General features: G+C 45.9%; 1 protein-coding gene across 4 annotated transcripts in view; it reads left to right on the top strand.

The window, feature by feature from the left end:
* The first annotated feature begins 439 nt into the window (after positions 1-439).
* JARID2 (jumonji and AT-rich interaction domain containing 2) overlaps positions 440-20346 on the top strand; it is a 263143-nt gene continuing 243236 nt past the window's right edge. For 2 of the 4 annotated variants that reach the window (XM_036890163.2, XM_036890084.2), the window contains exon 1: positions 442-1366. In XM_036890163.2, the coding sequence (XP_036746058.2) occupies positions 1322-1366 (45 nt within the window). In that variant the 5' untranslated portion in view covers positions 442-1321. Of the gene's footprint in view, positions 1367-20346 lie in introns of all 4 variants that reach the window. The other 2 variants (XM_036890250.2, XM_036890385.2) reach the window with 2 other exon arrangements.

The following is a 20346-nucleotide window of genomic DNA, read 5'->3' as shown; positions in this document are numbered from 1 at the left end:
CGCCGCGGGTGGGGGCGGGGCGCGCGGGGAGGGGGCCGGGGCGGGGGCGGCCGGCGTGGGGAGTTCCACGCTCGCGGACCACACGCTCTGCGGGCCAATCCCGAGCCAGTCTCTCGCAGTGTCACACGCGGGATACATCCAAGCGTTTGTTGGTAAGGCTGGGGAGGAGGAGGGGGCGAGGGGGAGGGAGGGGAGTTGAGTGACAGGCTTTTGGGGCAGGCTGGGAACTGTAGTTCCTAGCTCCCGTGGCCATAGCCATTTTGTAGTCGGGGGACTACAACTTCCAGAAGATCGAGGGGACCATTCTAAGGTGCCCCGGGAATAGGCAGCTCTCCCAGGGGCTGGGCGTCCTGGGGCACTCGAACCCAGCCTCCCGGCTGCAGGTAGACGTGAGGGCAGTGGCGGGGGCTGGCGTGTGGTGGCTGTGGAGTGAGCGGCAAGCTGAGGAAAGGGGGTGAGGTGGAGCGACCGAGCGTGCCATGCATTGAGCTAGGGAGCCTCTCTCAATTCCATTCTTCAGCTCGGCGTGGGAGCGATGTCTGAGGGTTTGCCCGAAAAGAGTTCGTCGCGGCCTCTCGGGTGTCTGGTCAACCGGGCTGCGGGGGTCGTCTGGGCTGGGCCAGGGGCGGTCGGCGCCGCGGTCGGCGCGCGCCGGGTGGCTCCGCTGTGGGAGTTTTCGGCTGGCGTCTGTGGGGGAATTATTCGAGGAGCCCTAACTTGTATAAAAGCAGAGTCCATTTAAAGTTGGGCTGGATAACCCGTCTCTCATTGGTTGGGGGGCTTGGAAAAAAGAGTCTCGGCAGCCCTCGCTGTGGTGCTGCCGCCGCCGCCGCCGCCGCCGCCGGAGTTGACTCTTCTGCTCGCACTGCTGCTGCAGCACAAACGTGACTTCCAACATTTTAAATTTATCTTTCCCTTTTATTTTCCAAGATGTAACTACAGATCAGACACTAAGGACCTTCACGTTTCGCTGATGTAGTTTTTGGAGGAAAAAGGGGGGGAGTGAAGGGCGTCGGTTTTTTTTTGTGTGTGTGTTTCGGGGGAAATTTTCCATTATGAGTGTTTTACTAAAGTGAATTATTATTATTTTTTTTGTTTGCTTCGTTCGTCTTTGGCTCTTTTTTTTTTTATTTTGTCTTCGCAATTTCGGATTTATTTCAAGGCGAATCGGGCTTTGGGGGAAGAGGAAGAAAAGTCGGATTACAAGATCAGCCACTACCAACAACAATAAAAACCACCAGGATATTTTTTTGAAAATTTCTGACGGCTTTAAATTCATGAAGCAATTGTCCCCTTTTGCAATCAGCATTTGGATCTCAGAATGAGCAAGGAAAGACCCAAGAGGAATATCATTCAGAAGAAATACGTAAGTGCTCCTAACAACACATCCTTTGACTTGCAGTTTTAAGCAATGGCTGTGAATGTCAAGTTTATAGATAATTCTGCAGCCGAAGGGTTTTAAACACAGCGTCCGATAAGGCTGTTTCTTTCTTTCCTGAAAGAGGGCTTTTCAGGCAAAGTCGTGTCTGCCTAGTTTGGATGAAAAAAACAGATTGGTGTAACGATACCTCAAGTGAATAAATTGACCTCGAATGACACAACCATAATGTAGTTTTAGATGAAAGGCAAAGGATTTTGGTGGAGCTTGGGGTGGGGGGTAGGGTGGGGGCTGCGGTAACGTACCTAAACTGCATTCTCGGGTGGATTTGGCCCTATATTGCACTTTACATGCAAATGAGCTTGTGTTATTATTATTAATGTTATTTGAAAAATCGTGTAACGCGTGTGTTGGAAGCCCTTTAACTTGCATTCGGGAGTCCGATTATGGCGATCCACTGGCACATCAAATTTAATGTATGGGGTTGTTTTGGCTTATTTGGTTCGAAACGTAGACCAGTTGGGAATCATGTTACACCGCATAAATTTGTTAGAATTGACTTTAGTAATGGGACTGGTTTTGTTTAAAAATTCATGGTTTCCAGTTCTAGAGGAAAAAGACATACGATATTAGCCAATGTTTTTAAGTAGTATGTGAATGCATAAATGACTACAAATAAATTCTTCCTATGAGCTGGGCTCCTGAAAATGATTATTCAGAGATTTAAATAGTTTGGGATAGTTAAATTTGTTTTGTGCATAGTACAGCTACATTTTGATTGGCATGGGGAGTGTTTTTGTTTTGTGTGTGGTGGCCTTTTTTTTTTTTCCAAGTTTGAGGGGAGGGAGGGGAGAAGGGGACGGAGGATTAATCAAATATGCACTCGAGTGATCGGTGATTAGCGCTATGCTTTAAATCAAAGAGCCCATTAAAAAAAAAACACTAGATGAACATACATTAGGAAAAATGCATTCTTACACGAAAGTTTTATTTAAGTTGAGTCGACAAATTGGTGGTAATATTCTCCCCTTTTGAACAGTACAATGTGTGTAATGGGAGATGACCTTCGGGGCCACTGGTTTTGTAAAAAATATATTTAATGGAAAAGCTGAATGTCTTTTCTAGAGGGCTGATCCTAATCTAGACACGTAAACTTCAACTCTGAAAAAGATGCAAGGTTAAATAATCGAGCCCAATTTAAAAAGCTGTTCCCTGATTTTAAGAATTAAAATACATCCGCATTGCAGAGGGCTGGGTAGAATGCAAAGGACTAGTTTAAACTCGGTTGTAGAAACTGCATGGAGGCAGCCTTTCCTTGGAGCGTGGACGCCTTCCCGGGGCACGTCCGATTCGGGTGCAACCACAAAGCAAATGGGGTAGAACTTGGACAAGAACCGCCTCCGACCCTCTCCCCTCCCCTTCGACCCTATCCCAGACTTCGCTAAGTTGGAGAGCAGTGTGGGGTGGAATTTTTTTGTTGCTGGTGGGCATTGGGTTGTGTCGAGTCCGGGCGTCCGGCCGCGAGGCTGTGGCTGGCGGCGGCCGTGGGAGGCAGAGCACGAGTTAACGCTTGGGGAGTGGAGTCCGTGTTCCCGACGTGCCCGAGCCGGCTGCGGAGGGAGGGCGCGCGGGGGTCGCGACGGGCTGGGCGGCCGCGCGCGCGACCTGCAGGGGGCGGGCTCCGGGCTTCAGGCGGCCTCCGGGCTCCGGGCGGGCGCTCCGTGGCGCGGGCCGGCCGGCTGGCCGGAGGGCGGGTGGGTGGGCCGCGGGGGCTGTCTGGCCCGGGGGGTGGGGGCGGCGCGGCGCACAGCTGCCGCGGGCGCCCCCACCGCGCGCGCGGCCGAGCACGGCGGCGGCGGCCCGGCCGGCCGGCTCCCCGCGGCCGTGCCCGCGGGCTCCAGTGCAGTCTCGAGAGCAACAGGTTAAGCCGGCGAGACGTCAGCGTGCCCCCTCCCCGCTCCGTTCCTCCCCCGACTCGCGCCGGCCTCCCCTTCTCCCTCCGCCCCCCGCTGCTCCGGGTTCCGGGACGCTCACGGCCGCGGTCTGTTGTCATTGTGACGTCACAAAGGGACGGGCCCGGGCGGAACCTTCTCCTCCTCCTCCGTGACGTCAAAAGTCGGGCGGAGGTTCCACCGCGGCGAGGCTGCCGTGGGAGGAGGGAGCGGAGTCGAGGGGGCCGCGGCGGAGCCGGGCTGCGGCCTGGAGGAGGAAGGGTGGGAGGAGGCGGCCGCGGTCCGCGCTGCCTGCCGCCCTCCAGGTGAGCTCTGGGAGCCTTGCCGCCACGGGTGCCCCCGACCCAGCTCTGGACGCTTCCAGGCGGCGGGGAGCGGGGGAGAAGCCACTTCTCTGCAGAAATGTTTTCGCTTCCTTTGCTCGCAATTCGGCTGATGGGGTGGCTTTGCGCTGTGGTAGTTGTGTTCGCTCTCTCACGCTTTTGAAAAGCAAGGAAACTTCATTCAGGGGAAGCTCTCATTTGTGGGAAGACCCTGTTGTGGACCTGACTACCTTGCCACTGAGTCGCGATTGGGGGGGTCTTTGCAGGATGCGGTGGGACGGCTTTGTGTTGGTGACTCAGCCCAGCAGCATCTGTTACTTTTTCTGGAAGTCCTGCAAATCCCATGCAGGGGTTTGTGCTCCTCCGGTGTGCCAGCTCTGACTATCGAGTGTTTTTTGCGGGGGGGCAGACGAGGGAAGACTTGTAATGATGATACATGACCTTGAAAGAGCACTGGATTCTTAAATCTCGAGGTGTTCTGGGCTTAGTTCTCCCGAATGGGAAAACAAGAGTCTCGAAATCTATTTATTCTTCTGTAAAATGTAAAAGCTAATACCTGCCTTGCCACTTTGAGAAGATCATCTGAATGAGATAATGTGTGTGAAAGATGTAAAACAGTATGCTTTTTTAATGTAAGGTGGTGTTATTACTTGTGCTGGTGGAAGGCAGCATATTTCCTACAATTGGTCTCAAAAGCCTTAGTTTCTTGCTGCGTTGGCCATTTAGTTTATTGCCTTAACAAAACAGTTTGGGGGTGGGATTGTAGACGGTAGGCTTTGGGAGAAATGATTATGTTTCATATTAAATGACATCCTTGAGAAACTCATAAATTGTAATGCAATCCTGTCTTAATTGTGCTGGGCATGGCTCCCACTACAATACCTTAAATAACTGAAAACATTCGCCTTTCAAAGCCCCAATCCTCTTGGACAATAAAAACGGTTGCATGTTGTGCTCTCTGGGTGTTTTCTGCCATTTCTATTACTCCACTGGTTGGTTTTTCCTAGGGAGAATAAAAGATATCCAGGCTTCAGAACCATTTGATCTTTGATGCTTTAAAGCAGGTATGAGTTTGAAATAAAAATCTCTGCCACATGAAGATATGATTCATGCAATCAGCATGGAAACAAATTATCAAGTGTGGTTTCTAGAACAGCTAACCCAGAATTTGTACCACTGGGTGGTAAGTTTTAAGTGTCTAATTTTCTGATGTTAAAAGTGCAGTAATGATTTAAAAAACTGGGAAAACTTTGTGTTACAAGATTCAAAAGCAGGATTCACTGTAATTACAATTACATAAAATTATAAAGAAAAAGGTAGTAAAAAAATAGACCAAAATATAGTGGTAAGTAGGTGGAGTTTAGACCTTGCCCCTGTTTCGCACCCAGTTGGGTTATTTTACAAATCTGGGAGGGGGCTGGAACACTAGTGTACATTATTTAGTTGACATGTTTTCCTGGGCTATTCCCATAACACTTTTCCTGCCTGTCTCGTGGAAAACCTTTCTCTTTCTCACATTAACTCTAGGGCAGAGGCAATTTAGTAGCTATCATTGTATGGGGAGATAGGAAAAATATTGTCAAGTTGAGTCCCAAGTGTGTCACTGAAACTTGAAAGGGAAAATAAACTATGTCCAAAAATAATCCAATTTGAGTTATTGTTACCTGGGTTATTATTACTTTACTGTAGACAAAGGCCTGACTTGTGTATCCTCTGTAGGCATTGGCCCAAATAGCCATCTGTAATTATTTGGTGCTAAAGTGGTATAATGGCTGTTTTTTCTCTTAACGGTAGGGCAGACCAGGTCCTGTTGCTGGGTGGAGGGCTCCTGACTCCCTTCCAAGTACCTTGGAAATAACTCCAGTGTTAATCTTCATGTATACTCTGCTCCAAAGGTTATTTAAACTTTCCTCCTTCAGAAAGAGAAAATCTTGTGGAGTATATATCTGGTGTCTGTTAACATTAAAAATAGAACCATGTTCTTCTTTTCCTCCTTTCAAGCATAACATGGGAAAGTCCTAGTAAGCCTAGTACATTAAAACACTTGGTAACACTGCAGTATTTTTAAGGTTTGCCCTTGATCATGATGTTGTTAGGACCCAAACTCCTGACATTTTTATCTGTATGGTTAAAATTGCAGTCTAATAAATGTACTTCCTAGAGTTCTAGTTGTATTGTCCTAATCCTCCTGTTTGTGACTGGTCCATGTCTGAGTTCCCCAGGATTATAGTAACAGTTCTCCTAACTACGTTCTACCTACCCAACCTACTTGCCCCTGTTGGCTGCAGAAGCCTGGCTGTGATACCCCAGCATGGAGCTCCTGGCCAGTGGGCAGCCTGAGGGTATGTGTGCTTCTGTCCCCTTTCGCTCCCACCCATAGAAGACTTGCCATGTGTCAGTTTGTTTCCAAATCTGGTTATTCCAGTTAGACTTATTACTGCAGTTACAGTTAAATATTATGTAAACCTTTCACTGAATGTGAAAGAGTTGGTTTCATTAAAAACTAAGTTGAATGTTTTGGGAACACTTGAGAAAAATGAATTACTAAGAAAATGAGGCCATTGTATGTGGGCCTGCTATTTAACAGATTTGGGGATCATCTGTAAGGGTTCTACACACGCACATTGCTTTGCAAGTGATTCTCTTGAGAAACCAGTTACATTTATGCCCAGATTCCCTTACCACCAAACAAAAAAGCATAACATGAAACACTGGAATTTTCAAGAAATCTGTAACCAAAAGTACATTTATGTGTTGAAGTTAAATGTTTACATACTCCATGTATTAAAGGTTTCCAGCCAAACAGACTTTGCATTTGCTAACCAACTTCTGAAGGCCCCTGTCACCCCTGACTAGAGTGTTTCCATTGTATTTAGCTTTAATCCCCAAGTATTAAACTAGACCCCGTATCTAGCTCATGCCAAGAAGCATAGGTAAATGTGAATCAATTTAGAGGGGTCCTACTGAGGTGATTGATAATTACTTTTAAGAGTTAAAAAACAGTTGTATCATTCACCGGATGGTAGGAGGCAGAAAGGTTAGTGATGTTACACCTAATTTATATGGTATTCAGAAGCTGTTATCTTGTAATCTAGCAACTTCATTTAGTCTTACTTCAGAAATATGTCTGACAGCCTATTCCATTTCAAATCCTTAAGCCTACCTGTTAATGGAAAAGAAACAAATTGAGTATCAGTTTCTTGGTTTGAATCAATTATGCTTTGTTTCTTACCATTTCCCAGGTAACTATTGTCTGCATGCCTCTGACTGCCCCACCTGGAGCCTCAGTTGCTTCTTCAGGCACCAGCCTTCATTTTTCTGGCGACTTTTCTGGTCCATAACGCCTCCCCCCCACCCCTACCCCCCCGCCATACTTGCCCCCATCCCTGCAGGCGGCTTCATTCCAGGAGGTGGGAAATCTGATGACTTTGTTTTCTAAAGCTGTGATGTAGTATTGCTCTATGTCTACTTTTTGTGGACAGTTTGAGATTGTTTCTTATTCTTCCAGGTTTCAACTTTCCTTGCGACTTCAGGCAACCCTGAGGCTTCTGGCAGCCTCACACTTTTTAACAAAGACTTTTCCTATCATTTTTGATTGAGAATAAGGTCATTGGGAGTAGAGCTGAACTAGGTCGGAAGGGGCAATGCTGGCTGGATACCCTTTGGCTCCTTGTTGAGTAATAATCCTGCCTGCTTCCAGGGCTTCCCATTTTGTCACTGTCTTCAGGTGGCTTTTATCTCTGGCTCTCTTAGGATGCCTGGGATGGGAAAAGGGTCACATTTTACAGTTGAAGATCCTGTCCCAGAGGGTGAGGTGTAGGTACCACCTGAGCGAGCAGCTGGACAGCTGCCCTGGGTCTCTGGGGTTTCTGCTTGGGTTTCTTTTCCCCTCTATCACCGTTTGTCTTGCCACGATGTTACTGCTTTTGGACTCTGCCACCTGTCTCTCCTGGAGTGCTCTTTGCCATTTGAAGAAATGTGCCAGAAGAGCTTGGATTGTAGAAAATAATCTAGATGACTACATGACACTCACCCCTCTGGAAAGCATGTTGAAGAGGACCCAGTCAGTTCTGAAATGGACGCCCACATTTGCTGTTTCTGTAGTGAGTTCACACGAGAAAAGGCTGCCGAGTGTATTTTACAGAAAAGAAAACTGAGGCACAAAGACACTGGCCAGATATTAAAGGCTGTGTCTCCTCCTGCTTTTTAGTCTAGATGAAAGCAGTGAAATGATCAGTGTGGCTCCAAAAAGGGGGGGAAAGGCCCCATAATAGGGCTTCTTGGCAGGCTTTGGAGAGGGTTTCTGCTGGAGAAGGTTGGGGAAGTAAAGACAGTTTGTCAGCATGCAGGAACAGGAGTGTATCTGTCTCAAGTGAGTGTTTGTGTTTGTTGTTTTTTTAAACACCGGTTGGTGGAGCCACCCCCTTACCCCAGTTGGCTGTCTGAGTGTGCATTAGAAGGAGCTGGGACCCCATTGCTCCTTGGGACTGAGTGGGGTGGGCTCTGTGTTTTATAAGTTCCCCCACCTCCGGAGTACCTGAGGGCCAGCGTGGGCTGCAGTAGCTCTCCGTGCTTGGGCTAGCACTGTGATACATGGGCTTCACACTTCCGGGCTTCACACTTCCGGCACTTGTGTTGTTGCCCCTGACTTGGCTGTTCAGGGGACCGTGGGGGGCTGGGGGAAATCATTTGCCCTCAGATCCTCACCAGGGTGTGGGCCATCCGGTAAACAAAGGCTGCCCAGATGTGTTAATGAAGCAGCATGAGTAATGGGAGCATTATACATAATTACTCACATATTCATAGGCTGTATGGGGGTGTTAGAAGGGGGAACCCTACTGGTTAAAGTTCTTGAGAGCTGTTTTTGAGAGCTAGTGCTGCCTAAAAGGCCTAAATTGGTTTTTAAGTTCTAATTTTGTGAGTCTGTCAAGCTCCAGCACCCATGAAGAGGAAGGCCTGTGAACAATGAAATATTAACCAGCAGCGGTGTTTAGTTACCGTGAGTCCTAGAAGGTTGACAAAATGCATAGCCACAGTGTTAACCCTACCAGTCTTCCAGTACATCTCTTCTATCACACAGATTTTCTTCAATGCAAGCAGGGATTATTTTCCAGCAATATTTTTTGGTGGGGAGGAGTGAGAGGGGGTGGTGGTGTGTGTCTTGTCTGATTTTCATCAGGAGACCCTGTGGTTTATGGTACCAGCAGCCCAGGTATCTAGTGACTGACTCATCCAGGAGAATATGGGAGACCTTTTGATGCCCTGTTTTATTGCTCTCTTCTTAAATCTGGGTGGTTCTTTCTCCATTATTTCTTAACCACAGTTTTGGTTGGGGCTTGATCCACAGTGGTTGTGTTATCTCTTGGTTCTCATTTCTGCCAGCTGTTACAGTGTTTGGTGCCTGTGGGGACAGAAACAGGTGCCAGGAGGAAATGAGAAGGAATTAGGACTGAGCATGTGTTTCTTGCATTTATTCTTTGCAAGGGGGTTGAATGAGTGCTTATTTTGTTAAGCAGCAGTTGGATATGTGACATTATTCAAACTTGGAGAGATTGGTGCTTACGAGAGTATGCCTTATTACTAGTACGTGGACTTCACTAACAAAGTGCTTTGGATTTGGACAGGCTTGTTCTGAATGTATGGGGTACTTTTGTGGTAACGGACCATATTGGGAATATGAACTGAGGTCAAGGTTGGGCCCTACATCACACTGGCTGTGTGACTCTCAGCAAGCCACAGAACCTCGCTGAGCTGCTTCTTCATCTGGAAAACTTGTTCCATGCAACTCACAGGCTTGTTGCTGGGTGAGCCAGTGAGATTTTTGATGTGAAAGCACTTTGTAAACTGCATATGATCACATAGATGCTCAAAGTATTATTACACCATTGGAAATCACCAGGCCTGCCGGCAGCTTTCCTAGCTAACTCAGAAATAAATGAATCAAGTGAATTCTATACTTTGTCTCTTAATAAACCAAATGAAAAGCAGCAGATACTCTAAAGCCCATTTTGGGATATTGAACAAGGTTTTAAAGATTTGAAGGTGATGTAATGTTCTTGATGGCTTTTTCCATGGTTTTGGGGGCTGTTGTACAGAAGATGTGAGCAGTACGCTTTCCCTGTATCTTTGTGCATTTACCTCCAAGTGCCCCAGAGTGGGATTACCATCTCATAAGTGCCAGATTCAGAAGTGCCCGTGTTTACATTTAGATCCCTCTTACCACATTGCTTTCTTGGAGAAAGGCTATGCTAATTTATGGCCCCCCAGGTAGTGTGTGTGAGGCTAGTGGGTTGGTTTGTCTGTTGGCTTTTAAAAACCAATACCATCACTTGTAACAAGTAGTAAAGATGTCAGTTGGGTTTTATTTAAGTTTCTGTTTTCTTTCCTTGTCCTCTCTCAGGGCATTAGCACTAAATGAGATAAGGTTCGTGAAAGCACTTTGTAAAACAAAATTGCTCTAAAAACAATGTGGTGTTATTAGAACAACTATAGTAGTGAAGGGAAGAAGGGAGTCTGTATAATTGTATGATTTCATATTTCATATTTGTGAAAAGCTTTTTTTGTGAGGACATGACATAATTTAAGATGACCCAGAATCACATTGTTTTCACATGTGATTCCAGCCTTTGTGAGGTGGACTTTGCATGGTTACAAAGATCCCATTGGGCTCTGATTTGGAAGACCATTCCATTAAAGACAGCTGAGAGATTCTTGCTTGCTTACGATGCTCTGGCAGTCTGTTGGGTATTAGAAAATCTGATACCATCCTTGTCCTCAGAGAACTTAAGTAATGCAAAATGGTGTGGGGAGGAGAGGGGTAACCTTGGGTAAATGACTTTACCTCTTTAAGTCTCAGTTGCTTCATCTATAAAATGGGAAGAGTTACCCCTTCATTGTTAGTTTGTCAAGGTCATTTTGGAGGAGGAAGAGTCAAATGCTAATATGGGAAGTACTTTATAAACTGTAGCTCTGTAGACTTGGTGTGGATAAAATGAAAGTTCTGTGGTCAGGATTCTCACCTGGCCCTGGTTGGCTAGCTCACTACACACATGTGGGTAATACATGGCTATTGACTATATGAAGAGCTCCGTCCAGTGTTCTGGGTGACATGGTGGCACGACTGCAAGGCTGCTGGAGTGGTGGCAGCGCAGAGGACAGAGGCCCAGAGGATGGCTGTGTGGGCAGAGGGGGCTGGCCCAGAGGCCGAGACCGGCTTGCTGCATGCAGACTTGCTCTGAGTGAACAAGATTTTAGTGATTGACCTGCCAGTGTGGAAATAAAGTTGGGTATAACCTTTTCACCCCAAGAATGTTCTGTCATTTCTTTGGTCACATTGAATCCATAGTGAACTTGCCTGGGGCTGAAACCCATTGGCAAGGCACTTGGACTCTCATCTCTTGATACTGTGACACTCCTCTGCTGTACTTAGGATAAGTCCCATGGGTCTTTGTGGCTGTAATTCTGCATCCTCAAGGTTGAAGAAGGAACATAGTGTTTCTGGGACATCTTTGCTGATTGCAGCCTATGCGGGTTGCCTGAGGAAGAGAGTAAAAATGAAAAACAGTATAGGTGCTCAGCACTTTCCTTCTCACCAAGGCTCACTTCTCTAACTTAAGAAGTGCAGTGTGATCTTTACATCGCGTACACTTTTTGGTTTTTCAGATGATGGGTTTTTATCCCCCCACCTGCAACCCTGGGATGTGAGGATGAGATGGTTATCACCGTGCGGCTGAGAAGCATTACTTTTTGGTGTTTGAGAAAGTACTTCTGGATAAACATCTTTGCCTTTAACGCTCTGATCAGGGTGTATGTCCCTGTAGAGATGAGGTGGAACTTAATGCTCATCACTTTTACCCAAATTGTCTCATTTTCCATTCTTTTGCTGCCCAGTGCACTAAAGCACCATAGGTTCTATTTTAAACTTGTAATAATGTCTTCATGGTGGAGGATACAAGAGCCAACCTCAGTGGAAGGCATTTCATAGGGAGCCAGGGTCTGGCGTCCCAGTTAAATTGGTAGCATGTGGTTTTCACCTGCCTTCAAGGGCCTTGATTGTGTTATCTTGAGGGAACTGTGTCTCCCACCCACCACAAAACTTGGTCCTCCACACATGCCATGTGAGTCCTTTTCACACTGATGATTCTGAGTGGCAGAGGCTACTGCCTTTGAGAGATGCCCTACAAAGAGTAGACTTGGCTCCCTAAGAGTTTGAAGTCATGAGTTTTTCTGGGGCTTGCTCTAGAAAGAGTTCATTCCTGTGCATTTAGAAAAGGGGCTGGAGGGGTTCGCTGGGGAACAAGGAAACACAGTCTTAACTAATGAACCTAGTTGTTCTAGTGTGGTTTTGTGCAACATTCAGCTTTATCCTCTCTGCAGCCTTTGCGCTGGGACTTGTACTTGGTTAGTTTTTGGAAGGGGTTTCACTTTATGTGTTTACACACACACACACACACACACATACCACACACACACACACACACACACACACACACACACACCACACACCACACACCACACCTCATTCCAAAAAGTATTTATTTAAGGCCATAATGAGCAGTCATCCTGGGAGCAAATAATGTTTGCTTTGATCTGATTGAAGTTCACTTTCTAAATCCAAAAAGTGACAGCCAGCTTAAAACACGGGCTGCAAGCTGTTGTTCTCAACCAAGCAGTGTTTGGGCTCCATAGCTTTTTGTTTTAGCTTTGAAAACTTGACCTAAAACTTTAATTAAAGGCAAGTTTTGTTAAGTAATACTGATATCGACACCCTGACAGACCTTTAATCTGGAAGAATTTTAAAGAGGCCTGAAAGTAACCCCCAGTGGTGATTACCTCCTTGAGTGGCAGAGATCAGATTTCTGGGTAAATGCTGATGCAGTGTGTCACTTTTTTCCACAGTGCAGGGGGCCAGGGAGGGTCTGGATTTAATGAGAAACTTCTTTGTGGGGGAGCAATTCGTAGATGTTACTGGGTGAGTGATACAGTGTTCTTTGTCTTTAAAAATGTTTTCAAATACTCATTTTGTATTGTAATCCTCAAAACTACTGTTAGGATTCCAAACCATTGTGGTTTAAACTTAGCTGGAATCTGAAAGATGGCTGACAGAGTGAAAAGAAACCTCCTTTAAATAAAGAACACACTTGGCTTGGCTTGCCTGATTGTCCCAGACTCCGGGCTCTGGGCATGTGTGAGCTGCAGGCTACACCCCCTAGTTGAAGAGGTAGGGGAATACTTGTTTCGTTTTACTGGACGATTCCCCCCAGCTCAATATAAACACCATCAATTAGTTGTGCAGAAACTCCTGCTGCAGATATGGGCTTGCAAAGCTTCGTGTTACACCAAGTTCTTGTCTAGATGAGAAACATGCTCTGTTCTACTTGTGATAAATCAAAACTCTAATGATGCTATTAAGGTGGGTTTTCTTTTGGCTCTGGTAAGCTAGGAAGCATTGGGAGGTGGGGAGGGTGGTCTGGCTTGAAGCAGATATCTGAATCTAAAAAGTGGTTGTCTTTTCTCTTTCAATTCTTCGCCCTGCTCTTACTGAGTGATGCGATTGTTACCCCAGCCCTGACATCCCAAAATCAAACACATTTTCTACTCAACTAGCCTTTTTTCCTTTCTGCCTTCGGTGAGACTTAAGTTGTGTTATTTCTCTCCAGAATTTATTGGAGCAGTAGGCAAAGCCTCTTGGGAGTGTAAATAATGGTGATTATAAAGAACAGTTTACCAAGGAAAGCCATTATCTTTGACTTGCAAAAGCTTGTACAGCTGAACATTGTTTGCTTACAGTTGTTTAATACAAATGAAGACCTTAATGGTACCTCTTGTAAGAGGAGTCCTTTTACTCCACTTGAACACGGAGGTCATCTCAATAAAGAACAGAATACCTTGTCCAGGCCTAACTGCTTGTTTGTCTGGACAGGCATTAAATATGATCTAGGGAAGGCCTTGGATGGTTCGTGGTTGCTATTTTCCTACCATCAGCTGCAAATAATCCTCCCTGCTGAGCATTAAAGGATTTCTAAAGCTGATGAGTAATACCTCATTTACTTTGGAGTCCCCTCCTAACTGCTTCCTACCCAATTTATGAATCCAAAGATGGTTTTAAAACTAATTTAAGGAACTTGTCTGAGTAGGCACTGACATTGAATACATACATTTATTTAAATAGTAGACTCTCATGCTCTTAATTAGAGCCCACACTATAGCTGCAGGGGAATAGGAAGGCTGGAGCTGCAGTTTTAATTTTTTTTGGAGATTAAAGATACCTCTCATCACCCTTTTAAGTGTAACTACAGCGTTGTGTATATATTCTTGGCATACGTTGCTATCCTTTGCTGCTGTATTTAGCAAAGTGTCAGCCCTTTTTAGCCTTTCTTTTTATAACTTTTATATCCCCAACTTATTTCAGTTCTTTTGGCAGTTCTTCAACTATTTTTCTTTTGGCATTTCAGTGGTAGTTCAAGACAAAAGACATTTTAGGCATCTCAGTCTCTCCTTGAGTGATTTTAGATGTGAATGTAATTTTTTTGCCCCTTAACAATTTAGTGGTTTTTAGTATCTTCAGAGTTGTGCAGCCATCACCACGAACAGTTTTAGAACATTCCTATCATCCCAAAAAGAAACTCCATATCCATTGGCATCATTTCACTTTGCATCCCAGTTTCCCCCATCTTGGAACCACGAATCTACTTTGTCTCTGTGGATTTGCTTATTCTGATATTTAAATGGAATTATACAATATGTGGCCATTATGACTGGCTCTTTCATTTAGCGTAGTATTTTCAAGGTTCATTCATGTTCATTCATGCCTTATCAGCTCTCTGTATCTTTTTATGGCCAAATGTTACTGGGTTGTATGGGCATACCATGTTTTGCTTTATCCATCAGTTGCTGGGACAGTTGGGTTGTACCTTTGGGTGGCTGTTGTGCCAGGTATTATTTATGCTGCTATGAATATTTGTATACAGGTGTTTGGATGATGTTTGCATTTCTGTTGAATACCTCAAATTAGAAGATGATGCGTGTGTACTTTATTGCTACATTTATTTACTGCTATTTTACTAACTCACTAAGCTGTGTCTCTCGGTTTGTGTCCCTGAGCCTCCTGTGCTGTGTTCAACAGAGTGCTACCCTGGACCCTCCCCTTTGGGAGGCTCTTGCCTTGCCTTTGTGGGGAGGGGTTCTCATTCTCCTCACTGCCTGCCCTGCCCCCTTCCCCGGGGTGAGTGTGGGGCCAGCAGTGGTCTTCCTTCCTCTACACCTTTGCAGACATAAATACTGTTCATGCACACTTAGGCCAGAACCACATGCTCCACGTGTTAGGTGTGAAAAAATGGTGGGATTTTGAATTTCATCATGGGATGATTTACTTTTTGTGGGTGCTCAGGTGTTTTTGGCTGTCAGTCATGAGTCCTCAGATGCATCTTTGCTCAGCATCTACCGCATAAAGTTTTGGGAGGGGTAGAGGAAGAACCAGGGCTCCTGTCTAGGAGCCTGGAGAGAAAGCCTGAGGAGAAAGCCTGAGGAGAAAGCCCGAGGGAGGAACTCTCCTTGCCTTATACCTTCAGGCTGACTTCCTTGTGGCTTCCTAAGTTAACACTTCCCAGCAAACCACCAAGGGAAATGGAACTGTCTGCCTAGGGATTCTCTGTGATTTCCTGACTCCTTCCAAGCCTAGCTTTACCTAAATGAGAAATGCTTAATAAAAAAAAAGGAGGCCCTTAATCACGAACTCCTTTTAAGAAATGGGAGTTCTTTTAAGGAAGAGGGATGGTGCTATGTTTTCTTTTGATATTTGAGTTTCACCGGACTTGTTTTTTTTTCCCCAAGCTGGTGTGAGATTGTTGGGATGAGATTGGTCTGTTATTTGAGTCAGGCACTTTTTGCTCTCAGTTAAGTGTTAAGGGAAAGTATGAGGCAAAAGAAGAGAGGTGGAATGGTGGGGTTGAAACAGTCACATGGCCTGAGGGTGTTCTGAAGCATTTTGGGAAATGGAGAGTGTGTGTTCTTACTCTTCAGAATGAACCTCTTGGAGTGGACGTCCTGGCCTTTCTTCCTGGTTCCTGGTGATGATTGGAAGCGTAAGACCAACCTGTCTGTCAGCATTTGGAATTAATGTAGTGCTCTAGTTCAGTGTCAAAAAAACCCCTTACTAATGGTATTAATCTTGGTTTTTCCCACTCCAGTTTTTCTGTTACAGCTCTGGCTTGTACTGACTCGTGCTTAGGTCATTGATTCAGCTAAGTGGAGTCCTCACGGGTAGCTGTGTTCCATATTTTCTCGGCAGTGGCCAAATAACCAAGAATTTGCAAGGTGTGAGATACCTACTTCCATTTGGAAGGTAGGTGTGAGTGCCAGGGGTGGGGGTAGTGTGTGCATGTGTGTGTGAATATTCAAGGAGTTACTATTTTAAACTTTGCATTGTTTAATTGGAAATTGGTGTCCTGTTCTGCTGAGTGGCCTTTGTGTGGTGTACCTATACCGTGTACATGTATTTGTGCCATTTCAAAAGCAAGTGCCACGTCCCTCCTACTAAAATTGCTTATTAGAGCTAATTTTAAGAATCGAGTTAGAACTGCCCTATAATGTAATGCAGAATATTTCCCAATAATGCCCTAGGTTAACAATGATAGTCTTGCTGTATTGTGCAAAAAAAGCTTCTGTTCAGACCCAGCTGGGTTTCAGGCTTAATTCATTGCTCTATGGTGGGATCACCACAGCTGCTGTGGGGCCTTTACAAATGCAAAAAAGCTGTCAGTGTTTGTTTCATCAGCTGCATAAGTGATGAGGCCAAGTTGAGGAATCCATTCCAGTGTGCAGTGTGCAGGCTGTAGCCATTATTGTTTACAGAATTAGTGTGTTGGAGCTTTAAAATAGTTGGCACATCCACTGCCCTTTAAAAGCACGAGACTAAGGAACAGGACCAATTGGTCGTCCCTGTCTGTTGGCCGGATCTAGCCCAACCCTGTCTTCAGCAGTCACGGCAGCAGTCTGTGTTGTGTGCCTGACTCTTTTGGACAAGGTGGGGGCGCTGCGTTGTTATCCCTTTAGTTCTGAATCGCACACTTAGGTTTGCATGTCAAAACCAGTGTTTTGTAAAGTCAGTTATTTAGAGTTCCATAATAAGAATTGAATTTTACAGCCTTAATCCTCCTCCCAGCTCTAGATAGGCAGGAATAGGATTGCCAGCTGGGGCTTCAGATAACTGTGCAGTAGCATTCCAGGTTCAGCTCTTTGGGATTTATTTTGCGAAGTGGTATTGTATCGCTTTGGGAATCGCCCTCATTTCTCCCCCTGGATAGGGAAGTTAAGGCTACCTCTTAGCTGCAGAAAGACCCACAGACAGGTTACTTTCCAGCCAGTTTGGGAATGTTCCTGCAGGGCTCCTCAGTGGACGCTGACCCTTCCCCAGATACCTGGTGTCCTGTACTGTGGCAGCATGTCCGTGGGCTGTCAGGCATGTATATGGGACCTGCGTCCGTGGTCTCTCATGGGATAGCGTGGCATTGGCCCAGCCCCCCTTTTATTTTAACTCGATTTATTTCCAACCCCTTTTTCAGCCCCTGTCTCAGCTCGGGGCATCTCTGTGAAAGTCAGGCCTCATAGAAGAGAGGCGGAATGGTGGGGGTTGAAAAAGTCACGTGGAGGGCCCTGGTGGTGGCCGGCCTGCAGGGGCTTTAAAAGTGGAGCTTGTCAGGTCCCTCAGCCAACCTGGATGAGGGGACCTCTCCCAGCTGGAGAGGCTGCAAAGTGCTCCTGCGTATTCATGAAGAAGATGGGCGAGGCTCAGGGTCTCCAAATTAAAGGTCAGTACTGATCAACTTTGGCTCAGGGAACTGTCACACCTGCTCTTAATTCCTTTGTCTCCACGTTTCACCCTAAAATGTGTCTGGAACCCAAAAGGACAAATGGGGCCTGTGAATCCCATGTGGTATTTGTGCTGATTAAGCAGAGTCTGGATCTTGTATGTCCTTCCTTTCAAAGCTTTTTTTGTGGGGAGAGGGTGATTTCTGACAATTATATTTTAAGTCTTACAGTGAACCTCCGACAGAGAACAAATACAAACATAGTGTAGATTTTTTACTTTGTTCTCAGCACCCTCCCACCTGCCATCACACTCACCCTGGAACAGTAGCAGCGAAATAGCTGAAACGGTGAACTTCACATCTTCTTCCCCTGGGGGAAGGCTGATTTGCAGGGCCTTGTAAGGAAGCAGCAGTTTCATGGTCATTGTTCTACCTAGCAGTGCTTGGTTGCACTTGCAGAAATGCCATTCAGGCCAATCTGTTTCTCCTGCCTAGGGGGTATTTGGTGTATATTTTGAGCTTTAGGCATCTGTGGATACAATGAAAGTTCCTGTGGTCAGGATTCTCACCTGGCCCTGGTTGGCTAGCTCACTGCACAGGTGTGGACAATATGTCGTTATTGACTCTATATAAAAGAGCTCTGCCCAGTACTCTGGGTTGACACGGTGGCATGGCTGCAGAAGGGCAAAGACTGGAGTGGTGGCAGCGCTGAGGACAGAAGCCCAGAGGTAGAGACCAGCTTGCTGCATGCAGACTCGCTCTGAGTGAACAAGATGTTAATGAGTCATCTGCCACCGTGGAAATAAAGTTGGGTATAAAAAACCCTTTCACCCCAAGAACGTTCTACTGTCATTTGTTAGGTCACATTGAATCCATAGTTAACTTGCCCGGGCCTGAAACCCATTGGCAAAGACAGCATCTTTTATCAAAGCCAGTTTATTGTCATCGTGGGGCAAAACATGTTCTTGCTTTAGTTTGTGTGAACGTACTGCATTCTCTGTGTTTTAAGACAGTCTTGTGAATATATATCCTAGTGAGTCATGTTGTGTCACATGAATATCATTCACCTCGTGACCCCTGGAGACTTCAGTTATCTGCCTCTTAAAAAATTCACTGCTCTAAGGGTGTGAGCTGACCACTGAATGCTCACCCTGCCACTTACTAGTTTGGGTTCCTGGAAGATCACAGGGCCTCATCTTAAAGCCAGCGTCAGTGTTTTTCACTGTAAAATGGGATGCAGATACCTCCTTGAGTGAAGAGTCGACGTTTTATATGTGCCCCTATGTGGTAGGCATTCCCTTTGCCACATGGGCTTGCTTACAGCTTTTGTGATGGAGGGTTTGGACTGATACAGACACATTATAACTTGCTGGATGGCAAACTGTTAAGTTGTTCTCCTTTGGCTGTGGGGAGAGATGGGAGCTCAAACTCTGTTGAACATGAAAAAAGTGTCCCTGGAGAGGCCGGGTGTCATTCACCCATCAAACAAACAAACAAACAAACAAACAAACAAACAGCTCATGAGCATCATGAGCGCCTTCCTGTTCACCCGCAGAGCTGGCTCAGGTCTGCTAGAGGGGAAGTGGAAGGCCTGGGGATGGGAAGCACCCTGAATCCCAGCTGGCACCCTTGATGGGTATCATTTGTCAGGTAGTCCAGGAGAATGTTGTTCTTAGCATCAGGTTTCAAATGATAGTAATATGCAGACAGACTTACAATGCTGTGGGAATGGATTATGCTGCCTCTAGTGAGTTTTTTGGTTGGACGTTCCAACCTATGCTGTTGTAACTCTATGGGAGGGCATTTTAGTGACTTTCCTCCTTTTGTAAGTCGGGGCTGATGTAGGAACAAGATTTTGCCTTGAAGGGCCTGCTTGCTGTTAGCCTGACAGCTCTTTGTAACTGTACATTCATTGATGGGATGGGAGTCCTTGTGCTGTGTGCATGCTGAGCCCCAGAGGGTTAGGTATTTTACCTACATTCCCGAGGATGTCAGTGTGCTACTTGGGGCCCTGGGAGTAAGCTCCATTCATCTGAGGGTTCAGCAGCATGAGGCAAGTTGGTTCTGTGGAATGCAAATTGACGGCCTCCCAGAATGCTGCTAGGCCAGAGCTTCTAAGTCTCAACCCCCGAGTTGGGGGGTAGGGGTAGTTAGTCATTTATAATCTCTACAGTGGGGGTATAGGAAGCATGGACTCCTCCCCACCCCACAGTGGGGATAGGTGGTGGGGGATGTTGAAACCTTTGCTTCTCACTGTGTATGTGCCTGCTGAAAATTATGATACAATAAGAGGTGGTGACCACCACTTTGTTCTTTCTTTGGAAAGCCCATACCCATCACTCCCTATAAAAATTAGAACAAAACTTCAAACCCTTTCAGATGGATGGCGTAGTTGATCTGAATTAGCTGTATTTTCACAAGGGCAGAGCGAAATTTTCCTGCATAACAGCTTTAACTTCACAACCAAAAAGCTCATCTTGAGCTTTTACTGTTGTTGACAGTGGTTATCTTGCTGTTGCTAATAGAAACTAAAAAGTCCATTTGCCAAAATGATTGTCATTTCCTTCTAAGGAGTGCTTGCTTAACTCCAGGACTTCATTTAGTCAGAGGAAAATGGTTGCTACTTCCCTGTTAAGCTTCTTTCCATTATGACTGTTGGGGGCTGCCTGGGGAGATAGGGGTAAAATAAAGGGACTGTTTGGAAGTTGTTTTGCCTTTTATCCGCAAGCCTGTGTGGAGAGGGCTGTGGCTTTGGAAGGGGTAAAATGGGAGGCAGACAGCCCTTGCCGCTGCAGGCCGAGCCTCCCGAGGCTTGTTTATTAAAAAGTAAAAGGGAGCTCTTTGCAGATCTTTAACGTGCACACGTCTTCCTCTCCCCCATCCTT

The sequence above is a fragment of the Manis pentadactyla genome, chromosome 16, assembly GCF_030020395.1.
Source record: "Manis pentadactyla isolate mManPen7 chromosome 16, mManPen7.hap1, whole genome shotgun sequence".
NCBI classification, from domain to species: Eukaryota; Metazoa; Chordata; class Mammalia; order Pholidota; family Manidae; genus Manis; species Manis pentadactyla.
This window is presented reverse-complemented; position numbering and strand designations above follow the sequence as displayed.